This window comes from Leuciscus leuciscus (assembly GCF_965113295.1).
Source record: "Leuciscus leuciscus genome assembly, chromosome: 3".
NCBI lineage: Eukaryota > Metazoa > Chordata > Actinopteri > Cypriniformes > Leuciscidae > Leuciscus > Leuciscus leuciscus.
Genome location: NC_138727.1, coordinates 6,295,773 through 6,313,580, shown reverse-complemented (window position 1 = coordinate 6,313,580; position 17,808 = coordinate 6,295,773). Strand labels below are relative to the sequence as shown.

General features: G+C 35.3%; 1 protein-coding gene across 2 annotated transcripts in view; it reads left to right on the top strand.

The window, feature by feature from the left end:
* Positions 1-17,808, top strand: part of pard3ba (par-3 family cell polarity regulator beta a) — a 176,255-nt gene that overhangs the window by 51,774 nt on the left and 106,673 nt on the right. For both annotated transcript variants that reach the window (XM_082163761.1, XM_082163760.1), the window contains exons 4-5: positions 5,076-5,176; positions 13,060-13,151. In XM_082163761.1, the coding sequence (XP_082019887.1) occupies positions 5,076-5,176; positions 13,060-13,151 (193 nt within the window). The remainder of the gene's footprint in view (positions 1-5,075; positions 5,177-13,059; positions 13,152-17,808) is intronic.

Below are 17,808 nucleotides of genomic sequence, written 5' to 3'. Positions count from 1 at the left end.
TAAATGAGTTACTCTAGGTGGCACACACACACACACACACACACACACACACACACACACACACACACACACACACACACACACACACACACACACACACACACACACACACACACACACACACACACACACACACACACACACACACACAGGAAGCAAACAAAACTCTTAAAATAAAATATCTACACCATCTGTCAGCATGTATGCCCACTCAAGCACAAAAGATACTTGCACATTTATCTAAACTTTCTAAGCTTTGAGGTAAAACAGGCCTCAAAAGAGTCTGGGTTTCTGTCTAGGTCTCTTTCATTGGGCTTATCTGTCTCATATGCACATTGCCATTGAAATACAGAGAAGTACAGTTCAATAGGTCAGTGATGCATTTGAAGATGGCCCCGATGAGTTGAAATATTAGCTCAGAAAGGAATACCAACGGTTTCCTTAATGAAGTAGCTTCTAAAGCGGACTAAAGAAGATGTTATAGCTTGCTTCTGGTTCCAGTACCTTATTAAAATGGCTGTGAGTCAAAGAGTCTGTGTTAATGACTGCCAGAACACACCAGCTTCACCTGAATCAGAGCTTCTGTGCTAGTGTGATCATACTAAAAGGCCTTTTTTGATTATTTCTAGTAGCAGACTGAAGATATGAGCAGTCTTTGCTGATGGAAGTGTCTGTGTTTGACCAGGGAAAATGATAACTTTTTCAAGCTCTGTGCTTTTTTTGTTCTCTTTTTTTTATTTTATCTTGATCTTTTTTTTCAGGGTCAGACTTGCTCTTTCTGTTGATTGTGGCTGTAAGTACTCAGTATTCTATTCTGTCACCACATGTAAGATATTTAGGTCTTTGTCAGTCTTTTAGGAAGCTACTATAAAACTACTTTGACACGCTACAAGCCACTTATAAAAGTGTATGCTGTACAGTTGGTCGGTAAGCTCATTAAGGCTGATCAAAACAGTAATATTGTAAAATATCATTACAATTTAAAATGTTTTCTTATTGAATATATCTTAAAATGTAATGCGATGCAAGAAATCATTCTAATATGGTGATTTGCTGTGCAAGAAACATTTCTTATTATTACTATTGTTGAAAAAAGTTGTGCTGCTTAATTAACAAAATAATTTTGTGGAAAGGGATGTATATACTGTATGTGTGTGTGTATATATATATATATATATATATATATATATACATGTGTATATATATATATATATATATATATATATATATATATATATATATATATATATATATATATATATATATATATATATATACATATACAGTACAGGCCAAAAGTTTGGAAACATTACTATTTTTAATGTTTTTGAAAGAAGTTTCTTCTGCTCATCAAGTCTGCATTTATTTGATCAAAAATATAGATTTTTTTTAATATATTGTGATATATTATTACAATTTAAAATAATTGGTTTTCAATTTATTATACTTTAAATTATCATTTATTTCTGTGATGCAAAGCTGAATTTTCAGGATCATTACTCCAGTCTATCACATGATCCTTTAGAAATCATTCTAATATGATGATTCATTATTAAAGTTGGAAACAGTTCTGCTGCTTAATATTTTTTCATAACCTGTGATACTTTTTTAGGATACTTTGATGAATAAAAAAAATAAAATAAAAAAAGCAAATTTTTTAAAAATTGAAATCTTTTGTAACAACAATATACACGACTGGTCAGTAATTTGGGGTCAGTAATTTTTTTTCTTTCTTTTTTGAAATAAATCAATACTTTTATTCAGCAAGGATGTGTTAAATTGATAAAAAGTGATAGCAAAGAAGATTTATATTATTAGAAAATATTTTTATTTATTTAGAATAAATGCAGTTCTTTTTAACCTTTTATTCATCAAATATAAAGGCAGCAGAACTGTTTCCAACACTCATAATAAATCAGAATATTAGAATGATTTCTAAAGGATCATGTGATAGACTGGATGTCACATGTGACACTGAAGACTGGAGTAATGATCCTGAAAATTCAGCTTTGCATCACAGAAATAATTAATAATTTAAAGTATAATACATTGAAAACCAATTATTTTAAATTGTAATAATATATAACAATATTACTTTTTTTTTTCTGTATTTTTGATCAAATAAATGCAGGCTTGATGAGCAGAAGAAACTTCTTTCAAAAACATTAAAAATAGTAATGTTTCCAAACTTTTGGCCTATATATATATATTAGAAAGTTCAAAAGAACAGCATTTATTTTAAATCGTTTGTAAGTAAAAAAATCTAATCTCACCACGCGCACACACACACACACACACACACACACACACACACACACACACACACACACACACACACACACACACACACACACACACACACACACACACACACACACACACACACACACACACACACACACACACACACACACACACACACACACACACACACACACACACACACACAAATTAAGAGCTTGTAGTGCAGTTAACTATGTTTTTAGGTTAGAATCAACATGTATGTATATGCGTGTATATAGTATGTGTGCATGTATGTATGTATGTATGCATGTATGTAAAGTATATTACCCAAAAATGTTAAGTAACTGCACGACAAGCTCTTAATTTATGTAACTGCACTGCATGCACTTTGCATGCATGCACAACATTTGAATGAGGCAATATCTTTTTACTTATGTAACAGAAGATGCATGCTTTTACAAGAGCAATATTTATCTGGCACAAAACTAACTAAATGTAACTATATAAATGAAGAACCGAAGGTAAAATCAAATGTATGTGTGAATCTGTGTAACTTTTTCTTTGCACATGTGAAAGAGCACTTGTATGTAAATCTAGGTGAACGGCATGAAGTGTGAATTAACCTCATATAGTACAAACTGTCATTCATTAGTGTGGGTGAAATTGCTCAAGACTGCTAACCCGTTGTTATGTAAATGTAGATGCTTGTATGCTAATGTGCTCATTAATGAAGTTTCTGAATTAGTCTTTTTTTTTGCAGCTTAGTGTATCTCTCATATTTCTCATACATGGCACTAGTGAAAGCTGTTTTCCTTGTAGCAGAACACACTGTTTCCCACGATTTAGCTCTTTTCTTCCGCAGTAATGTTTAAGAATTTTGACCTTGCCAACGTTCAACACGTTTGTGTACTTCAGATCCTTGAGATGTCACAGTGTCTCCGGCCTTATCTCAGTAGGTCTCGGAGAACCTCTTCAGAATGGAGGCCAAGGACATTCTGTTGGACAGTCCTGATATAAAACTCCCTCACTGCATTTTTCCATAGAGTTTTATTTTGTTCCTGTAACAGACAGGGCTGTTTTTGATGGATCTAGCATCCTGTTCCCGTAGCCGTTTCTGCTGAGTCTAGCGATGGCTCCAGCGTTTGGCTGTTGTCCCTGTTATGGAAACCAGACAAATGCGTGTGATGGGAGACGTTTCGCAGGACTGATGAGTCTGTGTATGGAAAGCTGCTCTGACTCACTCAGATGTCTTTCTGTTTGTGTTGCGTGAGACTGTATTGTTGTGCTTTCATGTGGTGAGTTTAGTGTGATTTTAATTGTGTTTATTTGATCCAGTGTGTGTCTGAAAAGAAACAGAAAACACTCTAGGTAATGTTCAACTTGCTAGTGTTTGATCTGTGCTTGTCTGTCTGAACTAAATACAACTGAATAATGGGAAATGAGACAAAAATAACTGCGCAAAATGACGTATTTTATGTAGGTTATTAAAAAAAACTAACAAATTAATGCACAAATAAAGTTAGTTTTCTCAGTCTAGAAGGCACCAACTTCTAAAATATATTCACATTTCTACTACATAAGCAAATAAGTAAATAAGAAAATAAGTACATGTATAACTAAATGCATAGGTAAATATATACATAAATGCATAAAAAAAATAAAAAACTGCCACAAAATGGGAACTGGCTCAAAATTGTCAAATATTGCTTATAACTTTTTATTTACTATGCTAAAATTAATTTTTAAAATGGAGTCAAGATAAAATTATCCTGCATTATCTTCATTTCATGGTCATATCTCTGACTGTCTTTTACGTACATAAAAACTACTCCAAAAAATTTAATAAAAAGATACACATTTTCATTACTTGAAATAAATAAACATTAACCTGAAAAAATAATAAAAATTTAACATATTAAACATCATTTATTTCAGCTAGTTGCCAAGGCAATAGTTTTATTTAAAGTTGAAGTGCTAAAGTAACTAAAAATGAAATAAGCTAAAACTTAATAAAAAAACTGTATACTATATAATAAAAATGACAAAAACAACTCAATTGCTAAGACTTTAACTAAAATAAAATTGAAAACAAAATATAAAAATAAAATCGAATTCAAAATATTAAAGGGATACTTCATTGATTAGCATTAAGCTTTGTATCAGTAGAAACCCGGTAGTATGTTCGAGTGACCGTGCTTCCCTCCCTCATGTCCCCCTGAGACGACAGATTTCTGTATTGTGTGTCTGGAAAAAAACCTCCGATGATGCAAAAATCGTCATTTTCCGTCATCGGAGGCTTTTTTGTCCAGAGGCGAGAGATTACAGCCAGTAGGAGGAGCTCGTCCCGCATGTCTTCAACCCGCTCATAGGGGGATCTCACGATAAAACGCCGTCTTTTCAGTTTCTAGTCAACTAGTTGTATAATTTCTTCTGATATTGCCCTCTGTAACCGGTAGGCGTGGCTTGGGAGTGTCCTCATAGGGCAGCGAAGCAAGTGCATTCTGGGAGTTGTTGTCTTTCATCCACATGAGCCAAAAATACATTTTCTGGCTTTTCTCAGTCTAGAAGGCACCAACTTCTAAAATATATTCACATTTCTACTACATAAATGACCCAATTTAAATACACATTCATCTTTCCAGTGGTGAAATATCCCTTTAACAAAACTATAATATAATATATATAATATAAAAATTATCTCAATGATACTATCAAAGTACCACAGTACTTTTTTAAGGTCTAGATCATATTTTTACAATGAACCTAGATTTGCAAATGCAGTGGGTTTCTATTTTAGATTTCTAACAATATTCTTTGTCTTTTCCCATCAGCCACCCCTCTGTCCGTGCGGAGCAGCAGTGACCCCGCCCTCGCCCCGCACCTGGATGTCATTTCATTGGACCGTGAGGACATCAGCAGACCCCAGTCAACCGTGAGTGAACACACATCACCTACTCATGTCCGATAGGAGTGTCTGGGAAAGCGTTTCCTAGTTGTTAAAGAAAATGAAGGTCACATTTGTATTGAGCTTTTGGAGGACGCAATGCAAGACTACTTTTCTTTTTGTAGTGCTGGTGGTTTTATGTATTTAACCTGTCCTTGTCTGCAGGAATTTCACCGTCACAGTCAACATTCATGGTCATATTGTATTTGTGCTTAAGTTTTGCCTTTTAGCTCCGCAACCATTGTTATCTTACTCTCTTCCAGTATTGTTTTCATCAACAAAGCTTTTACTCTCTTTATATGTCTCTCTTTCATTCCCTTCCTTTGAGGTCATCTATTAACCAGCTCTTTTTGCTCTCACATTTGTAGAAGTATTTGCTTTTCAGATTCTATCAGACAAACAGCATTTTTTATTTTATTTTTTTTGTTTCTGAAAGAAATTAATACTTCAAAATACTTCAGAAATTCAAGTGACATTTATTTCAAATAAATTCTGTTCTTTTGAACTTTCTATGCATCAAAGAATCCTGAAAATAAAATATCATGGTTTTCAACATTTTATAATAATAATAAATGTTTCTTGAGCAGAAAATCAGCAAATTAGAATGATTTCTGAAGGATCATGTGACACTGAAGACTGGAGTAATAACGCTTTGACATCACAGGAATAAATTACATTTAAATTATTTTTTTTTTTATTGTAATAATATTTCACAATATTACTATTTTTACTGCATTTTTTGATCAAATAAAGGCAGCTTTGGTGAGCATAGTTAAACAATTTTTTTTTTACTTCCAGAAACTTTTGAGCAGTAATGTAAGTTTGAGAATGAGTGAACCGCGTTTAGGATTTTGCTGTATGAACTCTCAGTGCTTCAGACTCACACAGAAAGCTAACGCAGTATATTTTAATTCTGAGTGTGACATTTACTAAATTGTACCACTTTCAGTCTCTTGGGAAACTGCTGAGTGTATCAGGACTACATGCATAAAACTGTCCAATGTCTCTAAAATATTAGCATCAAACGGGAAAAGAATGTGCGCGGCTATTGTTAAGGATTCATAAGGTCTGCAAAATTACAGCTCGCGCAGACACTCGCACGCATCCGTCCCAGATTGCTCGGAGTGACAGTAATCATTGCAGTGCACTCCTCAATGACAGGGTGAGTACCACTAATGCATCAACCACAGCACTTTTGAGACAGAGAGGATTCATAAATATGTGCGTATTCTCTCTACACTCAAATAAATATCTGCTTCTGTCAGTGCCACCGCTGCAGATTCCTCTTCCTCCTGGAGAACTTCTTCAGCACTCTGAAGAGTCTTGGCGACTTTAGTTCCAGATTCCAATGAGGCTTCATTCACAATGTGATTTATATACATGTATAGTGTTCCTGGATTCAACATTCATAATCAATCAATCAGCTCCTGCAGTCAGAGGCCATCTTAACCCGATGATAGGAATGATTTTTCTTGTGATTGACTAAAAGTTCTAGACTGGGTAAGCCCAAACCCGGCGATTTGATTTCGCCCTGCAGCTCAAGCTGGAAACCTGTGCATTTTTCTTTCCTGCTTCCGTTACAAATTTGCGGGGACTAATCACAAACTGGCTCATCCACCTGGCACTAGGGGTGGAACGGTACACAGAAGTCACAGTTCGGTTCATACCCTGGTTCAGACATCACGGTTCGGTACGAGTTCGGTACAATGGAGGGAAAAGCAAAACAAAAATGCAGAAGGCGTGTGCATGTCTCAGGCTGGACCACCAAAGGAAAATAAATTACTTACTTTTTTAAATAAGTTTTATTAATAAAGTAAAGGCATAGAACCAGTTTATTTGTAGTACACTGACAATAGTTTCATATAATTAGTTTATTAATTAAATTAATAAAAAGACAAAAAGACCATGAGATATGTTTGGTAATTGTACCTGAATGAATTGAAAATTAATTTGCTACATTTCAGATTAATATATTTGTTTTCCTTAAAATTTTAATTAACAGTAAAAAAAAAACCAGTAACAGTAATTTAGCAAAGAAATCGCTCGAGTGGGTGTAAATACCACTCACTTTCATGGTTTTTTTTTGCACACCCTGCAAAAATCACTCGATACCATTGCTTCTTCTGCAAACCGCTGATCAATGCTACAAACCAACACGTTTGTTGACACGTTTCCTGCCTGGAGTTTTCGCTGCAAAGTACGTCACCCGGCTCGTTGGTCTGATTGGTTGAAGGGCTATCCAATTGCGTACAGAGTCATTTGAAGCAGACTCCCCAGACTAATGTGCAATCTTAAAAGATTGAGCTTGGTCTGGTGATAGCCAGACTACAACAATTCTTAACTAGACCTGAGAAGTCTGAAAATGAACATTTTGAAAATGTTCATTTCAAATTTTCCTTTATTTGAAATGACTATTAATTTAATTCATGTTATAATATCTTTGTTTTCCTGTGTCATTCACTTTAATTTCAATTTAGCTGTACCAAACATCTCGCTATGCTGCTTGATGCTTTGTTGCAATTATAAACACGCTGGTTTGTAGCGCAAATAGTTTTACCGTTTACTGCACTTTCTTCTTGTTATTTCCCTGTAGACTAGAGGCTAATGAATCAGATGTCTCACACATTCACCAAAAAAACCTTGCGTCCACATTGTCAGTTTCAAACAGTATCTTAGAAAATGTACACTACCGTTCACAATTTTGGGGTGCGTAAGATTTATTTGCATTTATTTGATCAATAATACTGTAAAACAGTAATATTGTGAAATATTATTACAATTTAAAACAACTGCTATCTATTTGAATATTTTTAAAAACTGAAACATTTTGCAATAGTTTACTTATTTGATCATTAATTTACTTATTTACTTCGTTTTATGGCGGGAAATGAGAATCTTTTCCGATCATTTTACGAGCAAAGTTGGAGTTGGCGAGGATGAAATCTTTCACCTAAAGGACGAGCCCGTGGATATCACACGCGCAATTCGCAAACTTTGCACAAGAGTTATGTCGGTAACTCAAACTACAGTCAATTATTCCCTAAAAAGTGATAGCAAAAACTAGTCATGATGAGATCAATCTATCTCAATGCTGATAACGGTAAAACAATTATCTTAATTTATTGGCGTAATATTTCTCTTGTGGACCATACATTAAAGGGTTAGTTCACCCAAAAATGAAAATTCTGTCAGTAATTACTCACCCTCATGTTGTTCCAACCCCGTAAGACCTTCGTTCATCTTCGGAACACAAATTAAGATATTTTTTATTAAATCTGAGAGCTGGCTCACTCCTCCATAGGCTTCTACGACACTATAACTTGCTGGCCCAGAAAATGCATTAAAGACATCGTTAATATAGTCCAAGTGACTCCAGTGGCTCAATCTTAAGTTTATCAAGCGACGAGAATACTTTTTGTGCGCAAAAAACCCCCCAAAATAACGACTTTATTCCACTATTTATTTTCTTCTCTCTGGGCCTCTAGTTTTTTCACGTAGTGTAACTGCGCAGCGCTTCTGTGTTGTACGTCACACGCATCACACACATGACCAGCGTCGGCCAATAGTGAGCCTACGTGGTGACGTGCAACACAGACGCGCTGCGCTAAAACACTACGTGAACTCACTCGAGGCCCAGAGAGAAGGAAATGAATAGTGGAATAAAGTCGTTATTTTTGTTTGTTTTTTGCGCACAAAAAGTATTCTCGTCGCTTTATAAACTTAAGATTGAGCCACTGGAGTCACTTGGACTATATTAACGATGTCTTTAATGCATTTTCTGGGCCAGCAAGTTATAGTGTCTTAGAAGCCTATGGAGGAGTGATCCAGCTCTCAGATTTAATCAAAAATATCTTAATTTGTGTTCCGAAGATGAACGAAGGTCTTACGGGGTAATTATTATACAGAATTTTCATTTTTGGGTGAACTAACCCTTTAATGATATTGACATTTTTTTCAGTGTTTGAAGCTGCTTTTAATTTTCATTGATTTTCATTTTCGGACCTAAAGACTATAATTGTGTTAATAATATTAATGTAATTATTAACAATTTGTAATTGTATTGTTATTAGTGTCTATAATGTCAAATAAAATGTTTTGTTAATGTTTAATGGAAACAAGCCTTGGCGTAAACAACAACTGTATAAGAATGTTGCGTCTCTTTTATTACAAGCACTCTTGACAATTTGTGAATAATCACCTTGCAATTCAATTTTGATGTGGGATGTTGTTTTGTAGTCTGTTTTAAAAACGGCATTGCTCTAATATCAGGGAACAATGCTTGGCAATTAAGAGTGTTATTCCAGATCCTACCCCTGAAATCTAAGGGAAATCTCCATGGGTTTATATCAGTGTTGTTCCAGGCTCAGTGTTGTTGATTCAGGAGCATGTTGTGCTTGTGTAAAATCAGACCAGATTTTAGGATTATGTTTTGAATCTTGAGTAATATCCTTATGAACCTTATTTAATTTAGGAGTAAGGTTAGGTAATGATTGCTGAATAGGAATGTTGTTCCAAGACCATCTGATCCAGGAACAGAATGTCCCACTTGTGTAAATCACGTACCTGAAGTACACGCTGCAGTTTCTGATATAATGGAAGTCCTTTTTGAAAAGTACCTGGAGGAACTCTGAACTCACATTACAGCAGAGACGGGGAACCCTGAAGCTCTCCCGGTCCCTTATCATCCGTCCCAGGAGCTCACGCTCACAGCCGGCGGTCACCTCCACTGAAGCATGGCACACCTTTAAATTATTTGAGGAGTTTCTCTGTGCAGGGGCTGTGCTCTGAGAACTGGGTAATTATGAGATGGGGCCGGGATTCTCTGCTTGGTTTTGTCAATCATGTTTTAGACTGAAGACAAGATGATTATCAGATGTGTTGAGGAGTTTGAACACACATAAACATGAACATGAGATGTGTAATTATGGCCGGCGCTCTCATAAACACCTGGGACCTTCAATTGATTTTCATACAGCGCTGTGATGTGGGGACAATGCTGAAGAATCTGCTCCTTTATTCAAGTGTGGCTGTCTGTTTTTGTTAGTTTCTTTATCTTTTCATTTAGTTTTTGTTCTATTATTCGTTTATTTGTTGGTTGGTTTGTTCTTTGCTTGTTTGTTTCTTCCTCTCATTGTTTTTTTTTTCTTTTAATTAATTTAATTAATTGGTTGGTTCATTCTTGGTTTTATTTTTTGTTCGTTTGCCATTTGTTGGTTGCTTCCTTCCTTCCTTCCTTCCTTCCTTCCTTCCTTCCTTCCTTCCTTCCTTCCTTCCTTCCTTCCTTCCTTCCTTCCTTCCTTCCTTCCTTCCTTCCTTCCTTCTGTCTGTTGTCCTTCCTTCCTTCCTTCCTTCCTTCCTTCCTTCCTTCCTTCCTTCCTTCCTTCCTTCCTTCCTTCCTTTTGTCTGTCTGTCCATCTGTCCTTCCTTCCTTCCTTCCTTCCTTCCTTCCTTCCTTCCTTCCTTCCTTCCTTCATTTTGTCTGTCTGTCCATCTGTCCTTCCTTCCTTCCTTCCTTCCTTCCTTCCTTCCTTCCTTCCTTCCTTCCTTCCTTCCTTCCTTCCTTCCTTCCTCCCTTCCTTCCTTCCTTCCTTCCTTCTTTCTGTCCTTCCTTCCTTCCTTCCTTCCTTCCTTCCTTCCTTCCTTCCTTCCTTCCTTCCTTCCTTCTTTCTGTCCTTCCTTCCTTCCTTCCGTATTCCTTCCTTCCTTCCTTCCTTCCTTCCTTCCTTCCTTCCTTCCTTCCTTCCTTCCTTCCTTCCTTCCTTCCTTCCTTCCTTCCTTCCTTCCTTCCCTCCCTCCTTCCCTCCCTCCTTCCTTCCTTCCCTCCTTCCTTCCTTCCTTCCTTCCTTCCTTCCTTCCTTCCTTCCTTCCTTCCTTCCTTCCTTCCGTCTGTCTGTCCATCATCATATTGTTGTGAAAACTAAACAATACAGGAAGCAGCTCTCACCCCAAAAATACTAAATAGGTCACAATGAAATTGCCAATTTTCCATACGTTAGCTTTTAACGAAGAGGGTACTGTTCGAATTTGGCGCTCAACCATCATGCGTCTCTGTTATGTGCACGCCACAGACTGTCTGCGCACTGCACGTTCGCTTTAGAGTTCCATCTTTTGCTTTCCGTCAATATTACGTTATTAGAAAAAAAAGATTAAAAAAAAATTTTTTTTAAGCGATTTTTCAAATTTGTGAATCGATTTAGAATCGTCCACGTCCGCATCTAAGAATCGATTTTTCCCCCCACCCCTACTCATTGTATATAAATGTCTTATGTTAGCACTTATGCTAAGTTATTTTGTACAGCAGATTGATGATCAGGCTTTGTTGTTGTAATATCTCAGTCAGCTCTAGATGGATGGATGGATGAGATGGACTCAAAGGTCGTAGAGAAACACATTTGTGATGCAGATCCCCACACAATCTCTTACAAACTTTCTCATTAGGCTTTGACATTTATTCAATTACTGTATTCCCAAGAGTTTACCCAGTACCCACTGCTCATAAGTCTTATGTAAACACAAACAGACCGCGCACCCCGAGAGCCAAGGACACACATATTTAATATAGACTCTGCTTCCTCGGCTGATGCGTCTGACCATGAATGTTTTACTGTGTTTACTTCAAGCCTATTTAGGTCGTAAACATATCAGCAGAATCCTCACATTACAGTCAGTTTTTTTTCCTTTATGTTCTGTTTAGTTTCCACAAAGACCCCCAAAACCGCATTGTAAGGCAAATATTTTCACCTGGCTGCCATGTTTGAAACACCTCTCACGTTTTTGACCAATCTTTCATAAATTTTGCTAATTTCACATTTATTTATTTATTTATTTATTTATTTATTTTCAGACATTTTCAAGTGTTTGCCTTTTGTATCTACTTTCAGCTTTGTATAATCAAGAATATATTATAAATGTTTGTGTGTAAAATATGGATCTATTGATGTTTAGAAAGTTTTAGGCTGCATAATCATTTGCTACTGATCACCTGATAATAAATAAAAAAAACTAATATTTTACAGCTAATCAGTTACAAGAAACAATGGTTGCTGTTACGACCACTGATACAGATTTGATAACTATAACTGATATTTTGTTTTAAATGTAATTATCCAATACAATAACCAGTCACATGATCCTTCAAAAAATTGGCTGATTTGGTGCTCAAGAAACACATTTTTTTTTTTGATTATCGCCAATGTTCAAAATGTCACTATAGTCATTTTTTTGTTAATGTTTCTGCTTTCCCTTTCCAGAAAGGTTATGTCAACCAACCGTCTCTCCATTAAACTCCCTATATCTCTGTTGTCATCCTCATGTGAACAGTGTGCACTCAATAAAGATGGGAGATGCACATTAACAATAGCCCACTGCTTGTGCTGCCCCTGTGGCCCTCAGGAGCATGTGGCCTAGCGGGGGGATAATCGCTCTCTACTCAGATAATCTAGGTCACTTTTTGTGTGTTTGATGCATCCCGTGAGGAGGGGGGGTCCCATGTGTTTGTGTGTGTGCCTTGAGTGGATTACAGGGTGTGTTCTGGACCACCATTAGCTACGGCTCCACAGTGAGGAAAGTGGACTTTCCCTTTAACGGTGCATCATTTTGTGTTTCCTCGTCTTTGTGTATGTTTTCTATTCATTTGCATATTATCTGATTTGATTACTGTCCCCAGATGAGATATTAATCGCTTAAAAAAATGAAAGGAAAACAGTGGATGAGATCAGACCGACAGAGATAGACGGAAAGGACGCACTTGCAGTTTTTCAATGGCAAACTTTTTATTCACCTGCTCAGGAGGGAACATTGAAACTTGGTGTCGTTGTTTTGGATCCTCTAGAGAAACTGAAGTCACCATAAGTGTATTTTTGTGTTGACAGGGAGTCGGTCATGCAACGACTGTGAAGGGAGGAGCCATGGACAAACCCAAGGTGGACGTCCCAAACTTTAGGACTGGACAAGTCAGCTTAAGGTGAGGGACTTTATGTATGCTTGTACTGTGTATATAGTGTATGATTGTGTTTCTACATTCATAAGTGAGGGTTGAAATCATATTAATTCAGTGATTAGTACGAGCTCTCTGCCCGGAGATTAATTTGGGTCTTTGTTTTGTGAAAGTTCTTTGTTGTCAGATTAAGGTTGTTTCAGTTTGTGGTTTTGTGCCCCTAATGGGTTTTAGACATCATGTCTTTGCTTGCTGTTGCCACATTATTATATTTATTTAATTATTATATAAAAAAAATAAAAAAAAATAATAATAAATATATATATATATATATATATATATATATATAAAATTATAATATATATATATATATATATATATATATATATTTATTTATTTATTTATTTATTTATTTATTTAAAAATATATATATATAAATATTGACAATTATCGGTGACATTAATTTGGATCTATTTATTTAAATACATTTTATTTGTACATTTATTTCTAAATATTTAGATTTATTTAAATAGTAAGATATTTTTTAGATAAAATGATTTACATTTTATTTATGACTTTTAGTACACAAATAGGTACATAGTGTTTAATTTGATTTATTTTTTAAATATAATTACTTTACACATTTTATATACATATGTATTTAAATAAATATAAATAAAAAGTAGTTGTTTTATTTTGGACACATTTATTTAAATATATTTATTTATAAATATTTATATTTATTTGAATGCATACATAAATGCTTATTATATATACAGTATTAGTAATTAACTTTAACAGATTTTAACACTGTGATCGACAACATTTTTTTCTAAATGCACACAATATTATTGTTATATTTAGTTTTAATAGAGCCTTGTTTATCACCCGTTTAAGCCCAGTAAAGCACCTCTACAAGCATTGAGCCGTATACTGTAATATATCAGACAAATTCTGTTTCAAGTCAGAATTCATGTCATGTGCTTTATTCTTTTTTTAAACAACCTTTTTAATGCTTACCTAGAAGTAGCTTTTCTTATTGAAATCCTTGTCAAGCGAAAATAATGAAAACGACATAACAGATCTTAGTGTGAAAGGTCGACTCTGAGCGTTGCGATTTCAGTAGATGATTTCACTTGAATGCGTACGGCAGGACACAGATTCAGTATTTCATAGTAGCACTAGAGCTTGTGTGTGTATGTCGTCATTAATATGTACACTTGTTGCCATAGTCACAGAATAGGAGACTTGCATCACCAGTGCCTCTTATCACAGGTCATGTGACCTCATCTCTTCTCCCTGAGAGAGGGATGAAGTTTATCTCTCGCCTCTCTTCAGTGCCTCTGTCAATCAGCATTACTGATACACACACACACACACACACACACACACACACACACACACACACACACACACACACACACACTTTTACAGCTCATTAAACATTGAAGCGGTTTACAGTACCGCATCTCCTCAGCTGAAGCCCCTGAGGTCCATCTGGGATTCAATCAAGTTTTAATAAGATAGCTTATTTAAGTTCTCTGTGTATTCTGTGAGATAAAATCATTTCCCCTTCCTGCCTAATAGTTAATATTAAACTTTGAGGTTTTAGTCTTCATATTAATGTCATTATTATTTTCGGCTGACTATGAACAGTTGCCAAGCTGCCATTTCATTTGACGCAAATTAAAATGAGGATGTGAGGGACTATTGTTGAGCTGTGTCTGAAATCACTCCCGATCCACTATATAGTGCACTATTTAGGGTGTCGGCCATTTTGTAGTGGTGTCCGAATTCTGAGTGAACGACATCATTCCCTACATTCGATCACTACTTTTACCCACAATCCTCTCTGAATTCGAGTGTACATCCGATGTGCACTTGCTGAGACACTATTTCCCACAATCCAACACGATAAGGCGATAGAGCGCGAATGAAAAATAAATATGGCGGACGGCAACAATGTCACCATGGCAACGGCGCACGCGAGATAGAAAACAATCATTTGAAGGACACTGACTGGAAACCCCGCGAAAGTAATGTTTGAAGTAATGAAAGTAATGCTTAAATAACGGAGGTTTTTTAACTCAGGGTTTTTTTGGACATTTTTATGTATGTATGTATTTATTTATTTATTTATTTATTTATATATATATACCGTTATATCTATATTTGAATAAACAAATGTGTTGTGTAGTGTTTTGTTCTCTTTTATTTTCACATATAAATGTAAAAAGTAAATAAATATGACAAGCAAGTGTTTTTATTAAATCTCTTTTTTTGATCAAATAACGCAATAAACGTGAAAAATACATACAATATTAAAATAGGAAAATATTATGGAATAGTCTGTACTTCCGTCCCGCCTCTTTTTTTAAAATTGTTTTAATAATTTTTTTTAATCAAATTAGGTAATTTATTAAGTCTTATTGTAGTTTACACATGGTGTGGCCAAAGCAACCACATACATAACAGTGACAGAAAGTTCTAGTTTCTTTCTAGACATACTTTGAAACCCATCGCTCAATGTAAGTTTATGGGATATTTTGTAAGTTTGTAATATAATTTAAGAGTTTATTCAAATTTAAGGAAAAACTTTAAACATTCAGTAAGACAGTGACAAAGACGAGTAGTATGGCATGAGTTTCTGAGGCTGTGTGATTCAAATGTGAAATTGTTCTCTCATTTCTTTTTCAGATAATTTATGGAATTGTGGTATGGAAGTATTTCATAAAGTATTTTTCTCTTTTATCTTGAAACACAGGAATAGAGAAAATGATTTCCCCTCTCTGACTCTTTCTCTGCGCACTCTGTGTGTTTCGCTGTTGTGGTGTGTGAGCAGTAATAAGCTCTGTATCTGTTTGATGAGCTGCTGCCAGTCTCAGTTTTTATTCATGTAAATTCATGGATGCTCTGCGCCACACTGGGCACATGCAAATTGGCAGAGTTTTTTATTTTATTTTGGGAATAATGCAAATGAATGGAGAGGAGGTTTTATTCCTGTGGTAATGGACTGTGTTGAAGAATGTTTCCTAATCTCAGTTGTTGGTTGAGTTTGTATCATCATTTAGCAGATGTGTCTGTAACTACATTATCAGTCACATGATCTCATGGTATAAGTCACATGGCGCCCACTTAGACAAGAATGTCCCATTTGACCAGTTTTTCACATGACTTTAGGGGCCAGTAGATCTAGAATTTAGATATAACTCAGAGAAAAAAATTGTGCAAAATCTTTATGTTTAAGGATATGTGGTTCTGTGCAGAATTAATGTAATTAATTATTAGTTATATACAGAAAATTGGCATTAAATTAATCAAAAATGACATTTAAAATGTTACAAAAGATGATGTTTCATATGAATGTTGTTCTTTTAAACATTCTATTCATTTGAGAATCTTGAATTAACAATACATTACGATTTTTTTTTACAAATATTTTAACTGGTTTCAACATTGATAATAATAAGAAATGTTTCTTGAGCAACAAATATTAGCACATTAGCCTGATTTCTGAAGGATCATGTGAGACTAACGTTTGCTGAAAAATCTGCAAGGCCATCATAGGAATAAATTACATTTTAAAATATATTTCAAAATCATTAAAAAACTCTTACTGACTCCAAACTTTTGAACTGTAGTGTGTATATATATATATATATATATATATATATATATATATATATATATATATATATATATATACAGAAAAAAAATTGAATATCATGGAAAAGTTTATTTATTTCCATAATTCCATTCAAAACGTTAAACTTCCATAGATTATAGATTCAGGGCCCACAACTTAAACGATTTCAAGTATTTAGTTGTTTATTTGTACATAATTTGGGCTTCCAGCTCATAAAACCCACGAAAACAGGATTTCAAAAAAATTAGAATATTACATGAAATCACACAGTAATTACACAGTGATACCATGGTCACTGAACCAGGTTTTGGTTCTTTTGGCAGTGTGGGCAGGTGCAAATCCTGCTGGAAAATGAAGGAAGCATGAAGTGCTCTGAAAATGTCCTGGTAGACGGCTGCGTTGACTCTGGATTTAATAAAGCACAGTGGACCAAAGTCCTCTTTTCTGATGAGAGCAAATTTTGCTTCTCATTTGGAAACCAAGGTCCCATAGTCTGGAGGAAGAATGGAGAGGCACACAATCCAAGATGCTTGAAGTCCAGTGTGAAGTTTCCGCAGTCTGTGTTGGTTTGGGGAGCCATGTCATCGGCTGGTGTTGGTCCACTGCGCTGTCCACTCAACGCAGCCGTCTACCAGGACATTTCCAGAGCACTTCATGCTTCCTTCAGCAGACAAGCTTTATGGAGATGCTGACTTCATTTTCCAGCAGGATTTGCACCTGCCCACACTGCCAAAAGAACCAAAACCTGGTTCAGTGACCATGGTATCACTGTGGAATTACTGTGTGATTTCATGTAATATTCAAATTTTTTTGAAATCCTGTTTTCGTGGGTTTTATGAGCTGGAAGCCCAAATTATGTACAAATAAACAACTAAATACTTGAAATCGTTTAAGTTGTGATATATATATATATATATGATAAAACATTTCAGTTAGTGAATAACTGTGATTGTCTTGCTTGCCTGAATCTTCCAGAAAAGCCTTTTTTTTTACAAAGATGGAAGAGTTGATATCCTCCTCTCTCTTCCTCTCCTTTCC